Source organism: Pyrgilauda ruficollis, unplaced genomic scaffold (assembly GCF_017590135.1).
Source record: "Pyrgilauda ruficollis isolate IOZ18807 unplaced genomic scaffold, ASM1759013v1 scaffold59, whole genome shotgun sequence".
Lineage (NCBI taxonomy): Eukaryota > Metazoa > Chordata > Aves > Passeriformes > Passeridae > Pyrgilauda > Pyrgilauda ruficollis.
Window position 1 is genome coordinate 4,627,359 of NW_024527599.1, and position 21,970 is coordinate 4,649,328.

General features: G+C 57.8%; 1 protein-coding gene across 5 annotated transcripts in view; it reads left to right on the forward strand.

The window, feature by feature from the left end:
• SMG6 (SMG6 nonsense mediated mRNA decay factor) overlaps window positions 1–21,970 on the forward strand; it is a 103,985-nt gene that overhangs the window by 79,755 nt on the left and 2,260 nt on the right. For 3 of the 5 annotated variants that reach the window (XM_041482416.1, XM_041482420.1, XM_041482414.1), the window contains 5 exons: window positions 7,851–8,027; window positions 10,945–11,094; window positions 17,895–18,048; window positions 21,237–21,448; window positions 21,699–21,780. In XM_041482416.1, the coding sequence (XP_041338350.1) occupies window positions 7,851–8,027; window positions 10,945–11,094; window positions 17,895–18,048; window positions 21,237–21,448; window positions 21,699–21,780 (775 nt within the window). The remainder of the gene's footprint in view (window positions 1–7,850; window positions 8,028–10,944; window positions 11,095–17,894; window positions 18,049–21,236; window positions 21,449–21,698; window positions 21,781–21,970) is intronic. The other 2 variants (XM_041482417.1, XM_041482415.1) reach the window with 1 other exon arrangement.

The window sequence follows — 21,970 nt, forward strand, 5'->3', positions numbered from 1 at the left end:
TATAAGCTGTGTAAACTCACAGAAATGGCTTCCCAGCCAGCTCTGCCAGGACCAGGCAGAATATTCCAGCTCTTGCTTCTCTTCCTGAAGCAGAGGTGACACTGGAAGAGCAAGAAGTGGATGGTGCAGGCTGGGCAGGTGGGGGCTGTCAGGGTGAGCTCTGGTTTGCACCTTTTTTATGCTGTTTTTATTTTGCAGATTGCCAGCCCTGCTTCCCCATTCCTGTTTTGTCATGCTTTTCCTTCCACCACCCACCTTCCCACTGTCACAGCACTCTGTGACACTGGTGCTTTGTCCTGTGGGACAGGAATCTCTGAGTTACTCAGTGGGTGAAATCATGGGGGAGTTTCTCGTTGTCTCCATGGGGAATCCTTGGGAAAGAGTTTATGCTGTTGGTGAATCTTCAGGGTTTGCTCCTCGTGAGCCCCCAGCAGGGCCAGCTCCCTCCTGCCACTGCTCCAGAGACGCATTCCAGAACAGGGAGGGTGCCAGATAACCACAGCAATGTCCCCACAGCATGGGGCAGCCTGCACTGGGCTCCTGCCCTTTTTTTTCCCTCCACATATCCTGCAGAAAGGGCTCTGTCTCAGGGCACTGTCGCAAGAGCGCCCTGAGATTTGCAATCGAGATGTTGGATTGAACATTCATCAGCCGCATTTCCCAAATTCCAGGAGAGACAGATCCCACTCCTGGCACAGCAACACGTCTCTGGTCACCAGTGTGGCCCCATGAGCAGATGCACCCAAAAAAAACCCCGGGGTGGAGAGGTGTGGGGGTGGCCCTGCCTTGTCCCCAGCGCCTCTGGAGTGGTGGCCTCAGAGGAAGGGCAGCGCGCGGCTGCTGAGAGCAGAGCGGTCGCCTTTCCCTTACTAAGCAATCCTCCCTTCCTCCACCGAAGAGCCTGCTAACCACTTTCTTATCTGTCTGAACTCTGCAAAACAATCTCTGGCAATGCAGGCATCCTCCGAAATGGCAGAGGAAATAAATTCCCCCAGTCCCCGAAAAGGAAAAGACTGGAGGCTCCTGCGGCAGGGAGAGCGGCCCATGCCCTGTGAAAGCTGTCAGTGGTGCCATGTTGGCTTTGCTGAGGATAAGGAGCTTGCCTTCCTCCTTCCCCAGCCTGGGACCACGCGTTAGGGATAGGATTTCAGGGATTTGTCTTCCCTGGTTCATGTTCCAGTAGGATTTGCAAGGGAGGAGCAGAGTGGGCTGCTTTTGGACTTGGCTTTACTCGTGGCCTGAGTTTTTCTCTTTCTTTCCTTGGGAAGTTTGGGGATGTGCTGGGAGCTGGGCTGGGAGACAGAAAGGCACTGAGGTGGCTGTAAAAGGGAGTCCCTGTGTGTGAGTCACTGTTTCTCTAGGAGTCATCTGCCTCTTTCACAGCTATGATTTTTTAGCCACTCAATTCACATGACAGACAATTTAAATGTGTGGTCCTGTGCTCAAGGCTTCACCTTGAAAAGCAGAAATGCCCTGGATATGTCACTGCTGTGGGGATCAGCACATACGGCCATGGTGGGTGGAAGCAAATTCTTTCTCCAGTGAAAAATTCCTTCAAAAATTCCTGCAGTGACTTATTGGAGGCACCATTTTGCTCTGTGGAGGAGCCCACAGCCTCTGCTGAGCTGTTGGCACCAATGCCTGAGGACACGAGGAGAATCAGACACTCACAAACCAGATGAAGCATCCCCATTACTCACTGGAAGCTTCCTGTATCCCATCATCTGCCCTGGGACTGCTCTGGGGGGGGGGTAAAATTAAACAAGCTGAAGAGCCTGCGAGGTGTTGGATGCAGCCTGGAGCCAACTGCTCCGTGCTGCAAATGCTGCTGCTCCCTGGATCTGACAATGAAGTTCTTTAGCACATTTAACAGGTGAGTAAGACATTAGGGCAAGTCTTTCCAAGCATCAGTGAAAGCCAAAAGCTTGGTTTGGAATCCAGCAGGAACTTTCCTCTCCAGGCTCTGTAGCTCCAGGGAAGCTGTTGGTCCTGGGCTGGGCTGTGTTAGCTCTCCAGGCCATCCTGGGCACAGGAACTTTAGGTGGATCTGGAGGATGGTTTTTCATCTGGAACATCTGCTTTGGCTTTGATGTTGACTCTTCCACAAAATAACTAAAGGTTCCTGCAGGACCCTCAGAGGTATTTTGGCTCCCAGCCCCAGAGCTGCTCACAGCTTCCCCCATGTCACTGAGTGTCACCCTGATGTCCTACAGCTGCCAGCAGTGACAGGTACCAGAACCTTGGCAGGAATCTGTGCAGGGTATTCAGGGCTTCTTCAGGTCTCTGACCCCAAAAACTGGGTGACTCAGCTCAGACCCATCACTTTGCACCTTTATGTCACCCATGTGTATTCTCTGCATCACTGCATTGGATGAGGCAAGCCTAGCAAGCCCTGGGGATGGTGGGCAGCTGGCTCCCTTTCCGTGCTGCTTTCCAGCTTCAAAGGCCATTCCTGGCTGAGCTGTGTGGCCTTTAAAGCTGGAAAGATGGAGGTGTTTGCCAGGCCACAGCACATCTGCTGTGATGACTCGTCTGAGACTGTGTGCCCCAGTGCAGAGGCTGGAGCTGTGCCTGAGTGAGGCTCAGGATGCTGGGAGAGAGTGTGGGATAAGACATGGCCACACTTTCTCTTTGGAGAGTGGTTCTCCAGCTGTGGCCACGGGGAAGAGCAACTGGAATGGTTCTTCTGGACTTCTCTGTCTTCCTTGGGTGTTTTCTCATGCTCCTCTCTGTGATGGAGCATCTGGCATGGATGTGGCAGATCCTTTCCGCAGATGTGCTTTCTGGTTGGTGCACAGGATCCAGCAGTGAGATCCATCCAAGCCAGAGGTGCCTTGGTTTGGTCCCTGCTGCAGTCACAGTTGCTCTCTCGGGTCACACACAGCATTGCAGGCACGTGGGAACCACGTCCACAGAGCCTGCTTGTGGGATTAGTTGAAATTAAAAGCTTCTCCGAGAGACCTGTGCCTGCAGGCAGCTCTCAGCTGCCGAAACCAGGGTTACACCCAGCTGTGAGTGCCTCTGCCCAGCTGGGATGGACACCTTGGGCCTCCCTAGCCAGGAACCAAACCCCTCCAAGCTGTATTTGGGGCTGGGCAGAGCAAGGGGCGTGGGGAGCGAGCCCAGAGGAGTTGGGCTGTGATGAGTCCAGGGCTGAACCCAGCCCAGCTTCTGTGCAAGCCTGTGAGATTAAAACCCAGAAGGGCCGAGACCAGAGGAGGCAGGAGCTTTCCTTTGTGCTCCTCCTCCGAGCTGGCTCCCCAGGGATGGGAGGAGGCAGCCCAGGGCACAGGGAGGCACTGAGCCATGGCCTGCCTGGATGTTTTGCAGGGTCAGTGCAAACGTTTCAGCTGGGCAGTGCAGTCGCTGCGTGGTTTAGATTGTTTGGGGCTCACTTGGTATCAGCATCGTTCAGCTCCTTCAGCTAAGACATGTTTAAAATGATGTGGCAAAAACAGTGTTATCCCCACTCTGGATCGTGCTGGAGCTTGGCTCTGAGTCCCTGTCCTATCCCGTTCCCATCTCGGAATCTGGGATGGGATCTCTCCACGCTATGACTCAAACTTCTCATGTCCTTTTCCCCTTCTGAATCCAGCTGTCAGGATGTGCTGGTGTCTCCCCCTCGCACATAGGAATGCAGAGCCGGCAATGGCAGCCTGTCCTGTGAGCAATCGCTTCTCCAGAGCTGCTGCCTCCTGTTTCCTTGTGGAGTCGCAGGTTTTGCCGAGGGAGAAGCTGCCAGGATCCCTGCACACAGCTCCAGCATTGCCTCCAGTGTGGCATTGCCGGAGCTGGCGCGGGGCAGCCCCTCCCGAGCGTGTCCCCCCGGGATGTGGCAGGTCCCCGCGGCTGAGCAGGGCTGCCCTGGCCAGCTGGCTGGGCTGCCGGAGGCTCTTTGGACTAGCTGAAGGAATCTGCATTCCTGCCTCCCAGTTGTTTGCTCTTTAGGACGCTGTGTAAAATTAACAAGTTGTAAAAGTTGATTGAAGGCGGCGGAGGGTGTGACAGCGCTTTTCGGAGCTGCGGGAGAGCGGCGTGCGGAGCGGCGGGGCCGGCCCGGGGGCAGAGGCGCGGCCCCGCCGGCCCCAGGCGCTGCTCTGACCCAAAGCGAGAGCCCGGCTGGTTTCTGCTGGTGTCACCCCCCCAGCACCAGGTGCAGGTGTCCCCTCAGGCACAGAGCTCACGGCTCGCAGAGCAAACCTTTCCCTCCTCTTAAATCTTCTGGAGGACATGTGGTGCTGTGGTGTGGGAGTCCTTTGCCCTCCACAGTGCTCGGGGAAGCTTTTCCCTTCTGCCTGTTTTATCAGTGGGGGGAAATACAGCTGAGACCATGGAGGGGATCAGCTTCATTAGATCTGGGAAGCCCTGGTTAGACTGGGGAACCTCACTGACTGCTGGCAGGAGGTGACACTCGTGAGGTCCTGGTGGCACTGGCACTGCAGAGTGGCTTTGAAAACACAACAGCTGGTACAGTTAATGCGCAGCCCTGTGGGTCTCAACAGGCAGTTAGTGTGTGTTAATGCGTGTCCCGCTGTGTCTTACTCAATGATCAGTATGTTAATGTGTGACCCATGAATTAGCAGTTGGCTAATGAGCCTCGGCAGCATGGCCAAGCAGCCGCCAGCCCCCAGTGGGTGGCTGGTACTGGAACTGGTGGTGAGCCTGTCTGATGGAGCAGGAGATTGGAAACATCTCCCCTCCAGCCCCGATGAGGTCAGGCTGGCAGTCAGGGCTGCTGCAGCCAAAGCCACCTCAGTCTCATGCCTGGCCCCCAGCCACGTGTCCCCGAGAGGCACCGCGGTGGCGAGGGGCTCTGGGGTGGCTCTGGGGAACTGAGCCCGGGTCATGGACGGGGGCACCAGACCACTTCAGCAATTCTCATTTTCGGTTTTCCTTTGAGAGCGGCTGCGTTCGTGTCAGGCCTATTTTCATACCCAGCAGTGACTCGGAGCCAGGCTTTCGGTTCCTGCTGTCGCACTGCACAGAGGGGGAAGGGCTCTATTCCCCGCTGGGGCTGAGGTGTCTGCTGCCACATCACCAGAAACATCCCCACCGTGTCATTGTCATTTCACACTGCCATTCCTTCGGGAAGGTGGGCACAGCTCCTGGTGTCCCCACCACACCCCGCTGGCATTGCCACACGCGCCGGCGAGCACCTTCACCATCGCGGTTATCCCGGCGCTGCCACTCACATTTCCACCTTGAAACAGGAAGTTTCTGAGCCAGGCGGGTTTCTCGGCGGCACGCAAGGTCCCTCTCTGCCGTTCCAGAGAGCCCTGGGTGCCAGTCACGGGTCACTTCTTTCCCAGCCTGGCTGCCGGCAGCCCGGGGCTCTGCCGCGTCCTCCCCGAGCGGGGCTGCACGTGACGGGGATGTGCAGAGCATTTGCTCCTTCCCTGTTTTTCATTCATGTGGGCTGGAAAAATGTGTTCATGAGACGAGTTGCTGTGGCATTATGTCATGGGCCTTTGGTTGGGCTCTTTTCCCCCCCAGCAGATGAGCTGGATTTAAGCATGTGCTTTGCTGGCTTGGCAGGAAATCTGGTGTTTCCTACTGGTTTCTTCTTCAGGAGAGGAAGGAGTGATCCCACCTGCCCTTGTCCCCAGCCCCAGCCAAGGGTGAAGGGAGCTCTTCTGCATTTTGCCCAATCGTTTGTGATCCAAGAGGCTCAGATTTGAGCCTTTGTGGAGCAATGGCTGCACTGCAGCTGTGCCAGCACTCAGCCCCTCCTGAAAACCTCATGGATGTGGCTTTTATTTCTAGAGATGTCTTGAGAAATCCCTCAGGAATGGGGTCAGGATGGGGCATCCGTCTTTTCCCCACCTATACAGGCAGTTCCTGCATCCCCTTCCCTGCTGCTGCTGTTCTTGGTCACATCCTGGCATCCCCTGGCACGTGGCTGGTGGTGGTGGGCACTCTGCTTGCCCAGCAGCCTGGGCACAACAGAACTGCAGATACCCAGACTGGAAAATCCCTGGGCAGAAGTTACACCATGTGAGTCAGGCTGGGTCTCCGTGGCATTAGCCCATGGAGCTGGGGGTGAAGCCAGTGGTGAGGTTTCCACCACTTCCCTCAGCTGCAGCCCAGAGCTCTCAGGAACTCTCAGGAGGGATGTTTCCCATGACAGCCATTCCCACTTCGCTCATGTTCTCTTTCCTTTGGACTTTCCCCTACACACAATCGTTCCTAAAGGAGAGCCAGGAGGTTGGGAATGTTGCTGTGGTGACACATGCAGGGATTTCTCCTGGCTGGATGTCACAAGCAGCAAAAGGCTGTCCTGGGAAAGAGGGTTCCCAGCAGCTCCTGGAGCTGCTGAGCTGCTGTCACCTTGTCCTTTGCTCCCCTTGGTACCGTAGGACAATTTTATAGCTGCAGAATCAGTGGTTATGAATCTGTTGGTCCTCAAAATATTAATTCTTGTGATCACCCTGTTCACACCACCTCCCTGCAGCAGCAGCTGCCTCTGTGGGGAGGACAGGGCTTCCCCTCCCATGCAGGTACAGGGGGACAGGAGGATTTCAGGGGGACACCTACCAACAGAGGCATCCCCAGCTGCGGGTGCACGAGGGTGGCTCGCTCTGGCAGTAGCCGAGGTGGAAGGTTGGAGGTCAGAGGAGGGTCAGGTTTTTGACACGCACGGCAGCGACACGGTGGTTAAAATTAGCCTGCAGAGAGGAAACTGGCAGTGCTGTGGAAGAGCAGAAGTTTCCTCTCACAGCAGCCTGGTGCAGCAGGGTTGGTGCCACTGCCAGCCCTGGCTCACCGAGGCACGTCCCCGCCGGGCACAAGCTGATGGCCACCACACCAGGACCAGGCCTGGCATCACACGCTGTGTGTCTCTGGCTGTGAGGCACCCAGCCCTCTCCTCAGCTTCAGAATCCCAGTCCTGGCAGCCTGCAGAGACCCTTTTGGGATGGGGGGTCTCTGAGACTGCTTTGGTCTACGAGCACAGCAAACCCAGGGTGGTTTGGGGCAGGGGAAACTCAGGCGTCAGCACAGACTTTGTGTCCGTAGTGTGTAGCACTTTTAATCTCGTTTGCTGACTTTCTCCCTATAAATCTGCAGCTCCCTGGGGGTGACACCAGTCAGCAGGAAGCACCAGGGGAGAGCTGTGCAGGTGCAGAGCCCTGCTGCAAGGGGACAAGGGCTGAGCCAAGGCCAGGCGTGGCAGAGGTGCCGGCTGAGGGTGTGCCGCGTGGGACAGGGCTGTGGAGGCACTGGGCTCCTGTGCTCTGGAAACTCCATTTGAGAGCCTCATAAATTGGATAATTACCCAAGCTATTGAGTTTCCTTCAGGCCAGATCCGTCCCAGCCTCCCCAGCAGGGCTCCCCAGTTGGTCTGTGAGATGGGCCCGTGGGACGGGGTCGGGCTGGAGGTGAGATGGGGCTCAGGTTTTCTCAAATGCCCCCACCCTCTCACTCTCACACCTGCATCCCTCCACAGCTTTTAGGGGGGAAACCAGCAATGAAGCCAAAAGGAAGCAGAGGAGTAGGCCACATCATTGATCTGTCATGCTTCAGTAGGATTTTCCCCCATTTTCTGGGGCTGGGCTTGGGGCTGGCTGTGCCCTGGGAGTCCTGCAGCCCTGGAGTGCTCAGAGGAGGCAGGACAGGATCGGTGCTGAATGTCCTGACTTTGCCTGCCTCCTTTTCCCTGGGGACTACAAAGCAAGGCAAACCCCTTCCAGCCATTTAGAAAAGGGGCACCCCTCACATCCCTGTGGTGCTGCCTGCATCCCACTGGGCCTTCTCTCCCAAACATTTCCCCCTGGTCGTTACTCATCCGCTCCCCTTTGCACTGACTTTGTTTTCCTTTCCCTCTCCCCAACCCCCTCGTCCTCACCCCGTAGGTTATTGCAGCCGACTGCAAGAGGGTCACAGTTCTGAAGTATTTCCTGGAAGCCCTTTGTGGACAAGAAGAGCCTTTGCTGGCATTCAAGGGTGGAAAATATGTGTCAGTGGCACCCGTCCCAGACGCCATGGGAAAGGAAATGGGAAGCCAAGAGGGAAAACAACTGGAAGATCAGGTACCGTGCGGGAAGAGCGCGCCTCGGTGAAGGAAGAATCACCCCTGTGGGGCCCAGCCTCTGCCTGCCCTGCAGCTCCCGCTATTTATAGCTGGCCTAGCTGCGTGTGCATTTTATGGGGGGAGGCAGGGGGGGCAAATGGTGCACAGCCCTTGTCTCCTGAGTGTGCTTCGCTCGTGCCCTTTCCTGCCAGCCCAGCCCGCCCGCCTCTATCTCGCACGCCGCTATGAGTTCCAGATGCTGCTTTTTTCATACCCAGGGTGGGGGCAGCTTTAATAACGTGCAGCACCACGGCCCCGGGAGAGGAGGTGGGCGAGGGGGTGTCAGGGTTCAGCTTCAGGATCAAGTTTATAGCCGTGGAGCTCGTTGAGCAGAGGCCTGAGCTCCAGCCTCCAGCACACGTACAGGAAGAGCTGACATTGGCGCCCCGTCCCTCCCCTGCCTCTCACATCCTGATGTGATTAAGGAATTCAACTCTTGTTTTTCTGCCCTTGCTTGTTCCTGTAGGCCTTGCTTCACTCCAGGCTCCGTGTGTGTGTTTAAGGGCCCTGCCAGCTGCTCTGCAGGTTGACTCCTTTCTTCTGTTTAATCTTGCAGTTGGAAAGGCCAGGGAAACAGGAGAGAGGAGCAGAGGCGTTGGGAACGGGAGGCTGGGTGGCCTGGTGCTGCCCAGGCTCACTCTGGCTCCCCTCCCTGTGCTGGGGCCGGGCACTCAGAGCCAGAGGGATGTCACCCTGAGCAGGGACAGCACCTTCTCTCTGTCCCATGGGAACTGAAAGTCAGAAAGCTCAGAGAAGCCCAGAGCAGTGCTGTTCTCAGCACCCTTCTTGTCCCAGCTGAGCAGGGGACAGCAAATCCCCAGGCAAGAGTTGTCTCTGTAAGGTGGGAGACCTGGATCTTTGTCCTGTTCTGGAGAAGGTGCTGGAGGTTTTCAAGCTGGCATGTGGGGGGTGTTTAGGTTCTTCCCAGTGTCATGACAGGGATTGTCCTGTTCTTCAGAAGGCTCCTTTTGTTGGCTCAGTCCCTCCAGTTCCTGCTGTGAGCAAGCACAGTATCAGGATAGCTCCCTCCTGCCCTGTCCCCACAGTCTCTGCTCAGCTGTGGGAATCTCTCCATGAGCTCGTTGTGCAACCCTGGAGCTTCCCTCTTGGGCTCTGATCTCAAGGGAGCTTCCAGTTCACCAGAGTGACCACCAGCACTGTGGGGCAGCAGGTCCTGACCCCCCCAGCAGATCTGCATCAGATAGAGGCTTGTCCCTGAGGCAGCATCCCCCCATCCCCTGTGGTCCAGGCTGTCCCAGCAGAGGGAAGTGAGCCTGAGGGCTCCCATCTTCCTCGTTCCCATGGCTAAAAGGTCACAGGGAGAGAAGAGAAGGTGGTTCTGTGGCCTGGGTGAAATGATTGAGTGCACGACTGTGCAGCACTGGGGTTGTTCTAAATTAAGACCACAAGTCCCTTCTGCTGACACGTGTCGTGGCAGCCTGCACAGGGCAGGGAGTGTGGCCCTGCTCTTATCCCTCTGGGCAGGGTCTGTCTCCTGCAGCCCTCCAAGGGCTCAGAGCAGGTTTTTCTGGCCAGGTGCCATCTGGAAATTCTACCCAGTCCCATCACAACCCTTGGATTTTGTGCAGAGAAGGGAGAATGGGTAGTGGCACGACTTGGGAAGGCCACCCATAGTCACTGGGGAGCAAGGTTGGCTGCATGAGGTGAGGGGTCTGCAGGCAGCAGTGGAGAGTTGGGCTCCTGAGCAGCACAAGTGGGACACATGTTGAGGAACAGGGACTTGTGGGCTCCCCTTTGGGTGTGGAATGACTGGGGAGAGCAGCAAAGCTTGGGCAGAGCATGGTTGTGGGTGATGGCCAGTTAGACACCAGCCACCATCTCCCACCCTCCTGTATCCAGAGATTTGGGAACGTGGGGAAAGGCCAGTGTGGCCTCCACCTAAGGTAGGAACAGCATGGCTCCTTCTGGGGTCTCCAGTTCAGGCAGTGCAGGCATACTGGGAGTGGTCTGCAGAACTGGTGGGGAAGGGTCTCCAGGAGAGGAAGAAGATGCAGTATGGTCCAGATGTGCTGGTGTGGGCAGGAGGCTGGAGAACCAGGGAGCCTTGAATTCAGCAAAGACAAGGTTCCTGGACAGCAGGAGCATGGCAAAGGCTGACTAGAAGTAGGGTGGAAATGTTAACAGAGGAAGTCATTAACTGTTGAAATGAGTGACCTTGAGACACAGTGGATGCTCCATCACGTGGAGCTTTAAAATCAAGATTTTTAACATCTCCTTCTGAAACATCTGTTCCAGACCAGCTGGAAGTTTTGGGGTGGGTGCAGGAATCTCTCTGGCCTATTCAAAGGTCAAAATGGAGTAGGGCACCTGAGTTAGTGGATCTGAGGTTCCTGTCAAGATGAGCAGCCCGTGTGCCCTGTGGGATGAGGCAGCAGTGTTAGAGCAGCCTTGTACTGCCCTGGTGCAGGGAGGTGGGAAGAAGCAGCCTGAGCAGGGATGTGCAGCCTGAGCAGCCAGGCAAAGCAGAGAGACAGGGAAATACCATGATTTCACAGAACTGGAGGCAATAAAACATCAGTGACTCACCCAAGGCTGTGGGAAGAGTTTCCCAAGGTGAGGAAGAGGGTGTGATTTTAGAACAGAGCATAAAGCTGGGCTGCCCTTGCCCAGCCTGGTTGCTGCCTTTCCTGCCCATTATCTCCTGTCTCACCTTGTCATTTCCTGAAGGTTTACTATTTATTTGGCTTCTTTTGCATGTTTAGAAATAGTCAGTTACCCATCAGCAAGGGGTGATGGACTGCCTGGCAGGGATTTGTCTGCTGGAAAAGGAAGAGCAGAACGAGAATGATCCCTGCCACCAGCATCCCTTACAGTGACTGCCCTCTTGTTCTTTTCTTTTCTGCATTTCCTGGAAGAAGGAGGATGATGTGAGGATTGAGGCCTTTGAAGATGACTCTGAGACTGAAGGCAGTGGAGGAGAGATGGACATCAAGGAGCTCAGAGCCAAAAAGCAAGCGCTGGCCAGGAAAGTGGCTGAGCAGCAGCGCCGTCAAGACAAGATTCAGGTAGGACGGGCTGATCCCACTTTGCTGTGCCAGCTGTTTTCCTACCTTGCTTCAAAGGTCTCTTGGGATGTCCCATGCCACCTTAACCTTCCTGGGTGTAATGCCATGTGCTGCCTCTGTGAAACCCAGCAGCAAACTGCTTTGGCCCTTTGGAAGGTCCAAATCTGGGTCGCCGTCCCCACCCTGGGTAAGAAATGTGGGTTTCTGCCCTTACAGACCTTGAAATTAATGTTTTGGAGACCCTCTTGAAGCCAGACACAGCTTCCCTATGGGTGTGCCAGCACACCCAGGACTGGCAGGGCAGTGCTTTGGCTGCTGGCTGTAGTGCAGTGTGTGCCAGGCAGCGAGCTGTGCCCCAGGGCAGCGGCTCCTCTGCATGTGTGCCAGTGAGCTGTGCCCCCACCCAGGGCAGAGGCTCCGTGACAGCGAGATTTGGTGAGAAATCAGCCTTCCTGTGCAGCGGGGCACAGGCAGACAAGGGAGAGGGTGGGACGTGAACGGCAGAGTTCACGCAGGAGCCAGCGGCGGAAAAATCGTCTGTGAAGGGCTGCTGCAGCCAGAACGTTGCCATCGTTATGGGGACAAACAGACGGGATGCAGGTGATCCTGGCCTGGCCCTGGCCTGATGAGAGCGTGTTTCCCAGTGGGAGCTGGTGAAGTAAACTGGTTGAACTGGGAGCAGATGCCTGGCAGTGCACCCTGTTGCTTTAAGAGCAATCTCTCATGCATGGATGGCTGTTGGCTGCCTCCTCGCTCGCAACCCCTCTTCCTCCAGCCTCACGGCCCAGATGAGGATTTCTCAGCAGAGGAAAAATTCTCCCTGGCTCCCCTCCCCCTCACCTCCGCCCTCTCTAATGCCCAGGGCCCTTCACTTCCATAATTCTTCATTTTCCAGCCTTGAACGTAAGCCAGACACATCTGTCTGGCCATATGCGTGAACTCTGCAGTGTGTGCCGAGGTGGTTGTAAAACAGGGCTGCTGAAGGCCCTACTGGGAGAGCCTGCACATGTGTACCCTCGGGCTACTGGCGCCGGGCCCAGAACCACTGCGCTTCGCTTTTCCAAACCCACCCCAACCTTTTCAGATTTTGCCTTTTTTCTCTCTTTTTTTTTCCTTTTTTTTTTTTTTTTTTTTCATTTGAATTCAGAGCAATCCATATCAAGGCGAAGGTAGAAGTTTGTGTGCCGGGAGGGAGGGGCCGCCCCCACAAGCCAGTCCATTATTGTTGGCAGGTACCTGGGTCACGTTAATATGAGGAGGAAGAAAGCAGCAACGAAAACGAGTGAGAGATTGGAGAGATGGGCTGTAAATTAAAGCGGCCTGAAGCCTTCCAGCCTCCCATGGTTGTTAAGCGGGAGGTGTAAGTAAATTCCCCACTTCCCACTGCCTTGTACAGACACAGCAAACAGGAACTGCACATGTTCGGGGAGGGCAGCGCGCGGCAGATCGCGGCGAGCGGCGCAGCTGCGGCGGGGCCCCCCGGGATGGCCGCTGCCCATTCTGCAGGGAGAGTGGGGGCTGCCTGATGTTGTCAGGGGCTTTCTCCCCCCGGCCTGCTCCTCCCTTCCTCCCCAGCCGTGCTGGGGCCGATGCTCGCAGGCAGAGAGAGGTCAAAATGAGGGTGTGGGCAGCTTCAGGGGCTGCACAGCTGAGAGCTGAGGTGCACTTGGAGTCTGAAGGCGCGGGGTGGAGGAGAAGTCCTTGGGGCTTCAGTAAAGTCATCCAGGCCGTAGCTGGCTGGGAATGGCCTGGAGCAGAACATGTGTGCTTGCCCCAGTGCTCTCCCTGCCCGGGTACTGACCACGCAGCTGGAGCAGCAGAGGAGCTCGAGTGGAAAATGCAGCTGGGGGAGGCCAGGTTGGAGCCAGCTCAGCATCCACCCCCTCCACTTTCCCTCTTAACCTGTGATCCCTGACCTTTCTGCTCTTCCCAACAGATTCAGTGTTTCATGGGAGCTGGGGACCTTTCCCTTCCCTGTTACAGCCTCTCATTCACTGCCTACCTAGGGAATGTCAGCTGCTCTCTACCCTTTCATTTTTTTGGGGACAAGCCACAGCTCCATCCGAGTCCAGCAGATGTGGCTCCTGGCTCAGCACACAGGACTCAGCTCCCACACAGCAGTGGGGACTCAGGTCCAGGTGCTGTGGAATCTGTGATGGTGCGTGCAGTCCCCCAGGGTGCAAAGCCTTTATCTCTTGGCTGTGTGGTTTCTTTCTGTGCCCAAGGAGAGCAGTGTCACGGCCTCTCCTGGGACTTGCCTACTTGTACTTCTCATGGATCAAGTCACTGCCTTCTCCCCTGCAGGTTTTCCTGCCTTTGCCCTGCTCCCCAGTCTCTGGCAGCCCAGCTGTGCTGCTGATTGACACCTTGAGGGGGATTTGAGCTTCACTGCTCTCCTTAGGTCCCTGTCCCTGTCGTGGCTATCTGCAGGACTGTGGCTTGAGTTGCTGGGGAAGCACAGATTCAGGCAGGATAAATGGCAAATGGGGTGGCCCTCAGCCAGCACCAGCTTTAGAGGGAACTCAGCTCAGCTCTATTCCCCTACACAAGCACAGACCCCAAAACCATTATTCTGAGAGGAAAGATAGACCAGAGCAGGGTCAGGTTTCTTGTGTTCCTGATCAGCTCTAGATACAAAGCAGCTCCCTGGCTGCACTGCCAGCCTGCCACTGCCCTCACCACATTCCCACACTGTGACAGAGCTGGTGACAGCTGCTGGCAGCAGGGATGCATCAGCACCGAGGTGAAAGACCAGGCACATCCCTGGGTGCTGCTCAGGCGTTTAGAGGGAGGAGAGACCAGGCAGGCAGGTGGACAAGAAGAGGTGGCAGCAACACTGCTGGGGCATGCAGCGCTCTCAGACAGGGCTGTCCCCAAGCCACAGCATGTCCTGCAGCTTGGCCAGCCCTTGGTCCATGCTGTTCAGCGTCCCCTGTCCTTTGTGCCGCCGCTGCGCGCTGGGAGCGGTCGAGTTTCCTGACCGGTTGAAAACATCCCACCTGAAACATAACAGGCTCTTCCTCTGGATGCTGCTATTGTTTTGCTCAGCATTACAGAAGCAGCTCAACCGGGGCGGCCAATTATGACATGTCTTCCCAAAATAGCCTCTCTCCTGTCCCTTCTGAGCCCACGGAACGGCCGCCCCCTTAAGATGCAGCCGCTCCTTTGTGGCGGTAGTGTGAGTAAGTGGCTAAATTTAGCCGTGTCCCATTCACGCTCTCCCTCCCCGCAGGAACAATGCCGCGGGCGCACACGCACAGCACCTGCCTGGGAGCGGGTGCCTGCTGCCTGCGGAAGGCGCACACCCACCCACGGCGGCTCCGCCACGGCGGCGGCCCCGGTGTGCTACCAGGCACGGGGCACGTTTACTCCCGAGGAAGACGCTGGGGACGAGCCTTGGGAGGAGGAAGCCCTGGAGCAGAGAGGCTTGGAGGAGGCATTGTTCTCGGCCCTGGAAAATCCGATCCCCGCGGAGAGCGCGGGGTTGGAAGGGGCAGCGGCGCCGGCTTTGCCGCGGTCGGGGAGAGGGTGGTGGCGGGACAGAGGTGGTGGCAGGATGGTGGTGGCCCTTCCGTCCTGGCGGAGCGGCGTGACCCCGTGTGACCTGTCGCTTTTCTCGTCGGCCTCTCTGCCACCCTGGCACCACGGGCAGAGGAGTTCTGGGGTCCGTGTGCGGATCTCCAGGGTCCATGTGGAGCCTTCTCCTTTTCTGTGCTGCTGGTGGAGACCCTCAGTTCGCCCCCCTGTCGCTCTGCACAAAGTTCTGGCTTTTGGGGGACCCGTCCCCTGCCCACGCTGGGAGCCTTCACCCGGGCATCGGCTTCCGGGGAATTCCCCAGGTGATCGCAGCTGATGGATGAGCTGGGAATTTGGGACCGTGTGTGCGGGAGTGTCTGCTCTCAGTGCTGCCACCAGCTGGGGCAGCCGGGGGAGCCACCTCGGCTCCGGCCCAGCTCCTGGGAGAAGCCCCCGCGGCCGGAGCAGCGCGATGGGGAGGGGGCTGCGGGGGGAGCAGGAGGCGAGGGGGATGGAGCTGGCTGCCCAGGAGAGGGCAAGGAGCCCCTGGTCTCAGAGGTCCACTGCCACGTCCAGCACTGTGGGGTCACCCTGCCACTGAGTTGAGCCAAGCCGAGCCTATTTGTTTAACCCAAATAAGCCAAAGCTAAAATGCGGCTGTCCCAAGACATTTGGGCCAGGGCGAGGCTGTACCTCTGCTGTTCCATCCACCCTGCACTCCCCAGGGTGGTTTCCAAACCCCACCTCCCAGCAGGACGCACAGGCCACCATCTCCCTCTCCTTGTTTTAGGGACGCTGAGGCACGGTGGGACCAGCAGCTCGCTTCTGGCAGCCCTAAAAGCACAGAAGCTGAGTCCCAACCATGGACATCCCGATCCACACCCGCATGCCCCCCTTCCTCCCCACGGACCGTGCCCCACTGACCGGCAGAAGGGTTAAGGCAGAACTGGCCTCCCCGGTTCTGCCGCACATGGGCTCCCTTTCATCTCTGGCGTGGGGCCAGCCAGCGTCCGCATGAATCACAGGCCACTCCTCTCTCCCCCAAACCCCTTGGCCGGAGGCTTCTGCAGCCTTTTACTCACACAAACAAAAATAAATCTCGCTGCCGGCCTCTGAACTCTGCAAAGGCGAGTTTCCCTCTGGCTCCCCGAGCGGCCCGGAGCTGTGCGCGGGGACTTGGCACGCTCCCCGCCGACCTCGCTCTTTCACTCCCGGCGCATCCTGTGTCCTTCTCTCACCGGGCGGCCCGGCGAGCGGAATGGGACGTGACGGCCGGCACAGGCGTTGCTGGTGGCTGCCAGGAATCGGCCGGGTACAGGGCAAATGCCACACACGAGGGTACTGCCCTCCCCGCCGCCACCCCCGGCCAGAGGGGTAGGTGAGCGTCCTTCTGACACTGCTGAGCTCACCTGCACGGGCTGGGGTGAGTCACAGGCTCAGGAACTGTGTTGGGGTACAGGCTAGGGTCCCCTCCTGCCACCAGCTCTTGTTCACATAGGACTGTCACTGTTCAGTGGAGATTGCGTGGTTTCATCCCCACTTCCTGCAGCTTCAGGGCCATTGACCTCTAGGGCAGCCCCACAAGGGACTTGCCACTCTGAGTCTCTGCATTGGTCGCTGGGGCCCTCCTCTATCTCCCCAAGGCAGGTGAAGCAGGCTCCAGTGCCTCCCAGGGACAAGCAGCTCCTCCCACACCCCAAAACGCTGTGGAGACACCCCAGCTGCAGTTCTCCTTGTGGTGAGGGGGCAGCTGGGGTTGGTTCCAGGCTGTCCCTGTCTGTAGCTCTTCCTGTACCACCAGGAGTGCCAAGGCAGAGCACAGGCAGGGATGGCATCTAGCACGTGGTTGGTACCGAGCTGCAGCCTGGGGACACTGGTGTGTCCTCTGTGTGATGGGCAAGGCATGTCCTCCCACTGGCATGCAGCAGACAGGACCTGGCGTGCTCCCTGCTCTGCCTGCCACCCTGAGGGTTTGTGGGAGCCACATCCCCAGGACCAGCACTGCCAGAAGGAGGGTGGGAGGCACGTGGTGAGGTTCTGCTTGCTGCCTTGCCTGGAGACACTTGTGGGAGGTGGCAGCATCAAGCCGCCTTGATTTAAAGCCAGATGACAACACTTGGAAATGAATTAAAAACCACTTCTTTCCATGGCCACTGCTGGCCCATGCAGCTCGCTGTTCCAGTGCGCCTCCGAGGGTTTGGCATGACTGAGGGAGGGTTGGGATCCTCACTGTGGGCAGGGGGAGCTCCCACACCGTTGGGCAGGACAGGGTTGGTGGTCACCACGCGTGCCCAGGGCACCTCTGGTGGGTCCGAGCCCTGTCTCAGAAGGGTTTGCATGGTGGATGTGTTCCACAGCAGCTCTGCTGTGCTCCATGGGTGACCGGTTCCTATTAGAGGCAACAAACATCAGCGAGTCCAGGGAAGCTATTTTTAAGCAGAGGAAGCACTAGAATAGCATCCTGAGTTTTTTAAGCCTGTGGCTTACTAAAGAGCCCAAGTCCTTCGAGAGCCTCGAAAGTCATACGTGAGCGCTGGGGTCCCGTTTTGGCAGCTGACTTTGGCCAGAGGTCCAGGTGCAGCCCAGAGGGCGGCCAGCGAGCCCCAGCAGACCCTCCCCCTGTGAGTGTGAGCACCTCTGCTCTCTGTGGGTGTGAAGGGCTCGACCAAGGACAGTGCTGTGAGTTTTCAGGGCTGGAACCCACCTGGTTTCCCAGCTGGATGGAGTCGGAAAAGGCAAGGCATGTGCAGGAGGTGGTAGGAGAGTGGAGGAGATACTCAGCCAAGAATCCCTACCCCACAGACCTCTGCCTGCCTGCTTGGGGTCCCTGTGTTAGGAGGCTGTTGGCAAGACTTATGCACCCCAAACTGGTTTGTTTTGTCTCGTGTCACCTTGACCTATTTCCATGTGAAGCCCCAGAACCCCTGTCCTCCCTCCCCCTTGGCACCAGTGCAGATGATCCTGGCAACTGCCAGTCCCATAAATAGGACAATTCCCAAAATACCTCCATTTTCAAGGCTGGTCCCAGTCCTCCCAAAGCTTGGACAGGGCTGTTTTTGTAGGAGAATGTTTTCTTGGAGGCTTTTGCCATCCTGCTCACATGTGTACTGTGGGCCTGCAAGAGCTGATGTTTGGGATGTGCAGGTGGGATGGATGCAGCCTCCTCCCAGTCCCCTTCCCGTGGATTTGTACGTGCCAGCCAGGCTTATCTTCTGCTCTCAGGGTCCACAGGTCATAGGACTGACATCCTCCTTACTCACCATGTGTCCTTCCTTCTCCTCCAGGCCGTGCTGAAAGACCAGAGCCAAATGAGGCAGATGGAGCTGGAGATCAGACCTGTCTTTCTGGTCCCGGACACCAATGGTTTCATCGACCACCTCGGCAGTTTGGTCACGCTGCTGGACTGCAGGAAGTTCATCCTGGTGGTGCCCCTGATCGGTGAGTAGGGCCAGTGCTGTGGTGGGGGCTTCTCCTCTCTCCTGGTGTGGTCTGTTCCTCCAGGCTGGCTGCCTCTCTCCATGCCCCACGTGCCCTCAGTGCCTGTGTGGTCTGGAGCTGGTCAGCTTGTGCCGTGGGACTAGACTTCATCCTGCCCTGTCTCATCCCAGTCGTTGTTGGCATTCCTTCAGCCCTTGTCACCCTGCTCCCTCCCTGCCAGCTTTCTGCCCACAGCACTCAGCAAACTTCCCCTGGTGCTGCATTTGGGGGTGCCAGGGGCTGGCACAAAGCAGATGGGTGTTAAACAGGATTTGGAGGGAATTTTGAAGGGAGCAAGGAGGAGGAATTGTTAAACAATCAGAGCAGATAGCTTATCCCAGCTGAGCTGGGGCTTAGGCAGGCTGAGCAAATGGCCGGCCTGTGTCCCAGCGTCTCGGAGCTGCTCAAGCCCAGCCCTTCTTTTTATCCTTATAAAGCTCGCAGTAAAACAGCAAGCTGGTTCCCGTTATTGGTAAACACTCACCCTGGCAGATAACGGCTGTGCTGCTGGGTGGTCTCCCGGGGTGGCGGCAGCCTTGGGTCCGTGCCTTTGCTCTGGTTGTTTGATCACGCTCCGGGCTGGAGGTGCCGCTGCTCCTGCCAGTGCCACCGCGGCGCCTGGCACGTCCCGGTGCCAGCCTGGCACTCACAGGATCCCCAGGGACAGCAGGAGAAGCTGGGGCAGGAGTGGGGCTGAGCACTGCAGAGCCCACATCCCATCCACAGCCCCCGGGGGCTGGGGACCAGCTGGGTGTCCAGGCGGTGAGGTGGCACAGGTGCACCCCGTGGCATGCGGGGGTGCTGCCCTCCGAGCCATTGTGGGGGTTCCTTCTCAACTCCTGGTGTCCAGCAGACAGCTCTGCCTGTCCCAGAGCCAACATCCAGCTGCTGCCCTTTCCCTCAGGCTGAGCAGGAGGGATTCCTGGGGCTGGCACCCCTGGGTGGGGAGAGCAGGGCTGGATGCCTGCCCAGCTCAGCACAGGAGCTGCCAAGTTGCTTCGTGGCTTGGCACTGCAGAAGCCAAGGGAAGGCAGTGAGCAGCACCAGCAGAGCCTGGGAAGCCCTGAGGGCTGTGGGGCATGTAAACACCTGGGAGAGCTGGGACCTGCCCTGGAGCCATGGCTTTGCCTCCTGGTGCAATCCAGTGGTTGCTTGGAAGCTTCTCCATCAAACCCCAGCCGGGGGCAGCAGGAGAGCTGAACACTCTGGTCCTCCCCCTGTGCAAGAGACTGCTGCCCTCAACCTGCAAAAGGACCCTGGCCTGTGCTGCCACAGGCACAACTGAGCACTTGTAGTGCCTTCCTGTCCTGCTGTCTTGTCATGTGGGAACGGGGTAACTCATCTCCCACTGCTGCCACAAGCCCCCCAGAAGCACCCCAAAGCCAGCAACTCCCTATCCATGCACTTGTTGGTCTCATTTCCCCTTGTCCCCCAGGACAGCCATCAGTATGAGCAGGAGGAAGCCATCCCCTGGGCCTGTGGCTGCTGGGGACAGAGGCCTTGGTGCCATGTCCCATGGGCACACTGGAGAGAGGCCCAGTGCCCTTCCCCCGGCACTGCTCCCTGCTCTTCCCGGGGATGCAGCAAGGGGTTAAGCGCTTGGCTTCTCGTTGGGTTTGTTTCTCTTGCTCTTTAACCTGCTCCGTGCTCCTTGAGCCTGACCCCGCCATGGAGAAGCCAGGCCTGGTGCAGAAGCACAAACAAGCCTCCCCTTTGAAGCCTGTTTAGCTTGGAAGCAGGAAGGCGGATTTCGGGAGGGAATACCAGCTTTTCCTGTTTGATGTTCCGTTCTTGCACGGCTCCCCCCACCCCGGGCCCAGCCGTGCATTGTGTGGAAATGGCAGCATCAGGTCGGTAGCAAGAAGAGTCTCCAGCCAGGGAAGAGCAAAGCAGCTCCACGCAGATTTAATTGGAATACCCAGACAGTGAGTGCCAGTCTCACCATGGAACAGAGCGATCACGCAGGCTCCCCGGGCAGTGATTCACAGCACTGGGGAGAGGCCTCAGACCCCGAGCTCTCTCCCCGAACCCCCCAAGGAATGCATAGTTCCCACTTGAACTCAGGACTTGGCTCCAAGCTCGGAAACAATCTTCAGAAATGAAGCCATGGCTCAAACACACACACACACACACACACACAGAGAGCGCGCGGAGGCTCCCTCGCACACACGTGCACACCAGCTCTGTGCACACGCAGCCCCAGCACCAGCACAGCCAGGGGACACTTGTTTGCACATCTGGATGCTCATTTGTGTGCCCAGCCCTGCTGCCAGCTGTGAGGCCAGGCATACAAGGGTGTGTCCAGATGTGCTCACGAGCGTCGTCGCTCGCACACACATAGCAGCTCTCCCAGCAGCCCCAGCACCCAAGGGCAGGTCCCTCCCGGAGCTCTGGGGTCCCTTGGGCTCGTCAGGATGGAGCAGCTGGAGTTCCCAACCACTTGGCAGCAGTACAAGGGGTTCCAGTCAAGGTGAACAGGCTGGGAATCCACCTGGATTCCAAGCTCGTCTCGAGGCAGGACAGATGCGCAAAGCCAGATGGGTGAGGTGTTGAAAGGAGCATGTTCCCTGCCAGGAGCACGGGGTGGTGGCTTCAAGTGGGAAAACAGGCCTGGGATTTGTGTGGGAAATAGTGCCAGGGTGGGAACTGCCTGCTTCCTGTTCCCATGTGCAGCCCTGCAGTCAGGGAGTGCAGAGGCAGGCAGTGCCACACGGGCAGGAGGCACAGTGCCACGGGCCATCGCTGTGCTCGGAGATAGAGCAGCAGGATGCAGGAGTTCAGGGTTTCCTGACACCCCCAGGCACGGACGTGCTGTTGGCATGATAGAGCAGTGTGGGCTGGGGGGCACAGCGATGCTCCCCAGTGTTTGGCAGGGCAGAGCCAGTTGCCCTGACCGGTTACCCTGCGGGGGTGAGGTGCCTGCGCTCTCGGGGCCCAGCCAGGTGACCCACGGAGGTGGAAGGCAGCAAAGCTTTTCCAGACCTGCAGCCAAGTCCAGGAGCACAGGGACACTGCAGCAGCTGAACCCAGATTTCCTGAGCCAGCTCCCAGTGCCCCGGCCCCGAGGCCTTGGCAACTTGCGTGCTCCAGCAGCAGGTCACGGGAGCACCTTGTCCCATAGTAACTGTACCTCCTCTTCCTGTTTGAAGTGATAAACGAGCTGGACGGCCTGGCCAAGGGCCCAGAGATGGAGCACCGGGCTGCAGGCTATGCCCGCCAAGTGCAGGAGAGAGCCAGGAAGTCCATCGAGTTCCTGGAGGAGCGATTCGAGAGCCGGGACAACTGTTTGAGGGCTCTGACCAGCCGAGGCAATGAGCTGGAGTCCATCTCCTTCCGCAGTGAAGACACCACTGGCCAGCAGGTGAGGGCATTGGGGAGCTCTTTGCCACCACCTCCTCAGGGAAAACCAGGGAGCCTGAGGTCCCTGAGCTCTGGCAGGGGTGGCTCTGTGCCCCCAGTTTGCAGGTGGCTGAGCAGACCCTTGTGTCTCAGCCTGGGGCAGCCCTGCTCTCACTGAGCTGTGTTGGGGTGTCTCCATGCAGTGCAGCAGTCAGGGTGGTGGGGGTACAAAGTTTTCCCTTCCAAGGGTAACCTTGCCCTTTCTTTTCCAGGGAAACAATGACGACCTGATTCTGTCCTGCTGCCTCCACTATTGCAATGACAAGGCCAAGGATTTCATGCCCTCCAACAAAGGTGGGACATCCCTCACATCCTCTTTGTCCCTTCTCTGTTGCATTCCACAGAGTCCTCCTGTTTCTCTTTCATGGCCCTTGGATCTGTTCCCTCCTGCATTTTGCCTCTTTCAACACCAAGGTGCCAGCTCCTGCCTCCGGTCAGCCCCAGGCTGAGGCCCTCCCACCTCATTGCCAAATGTCCCCTCATG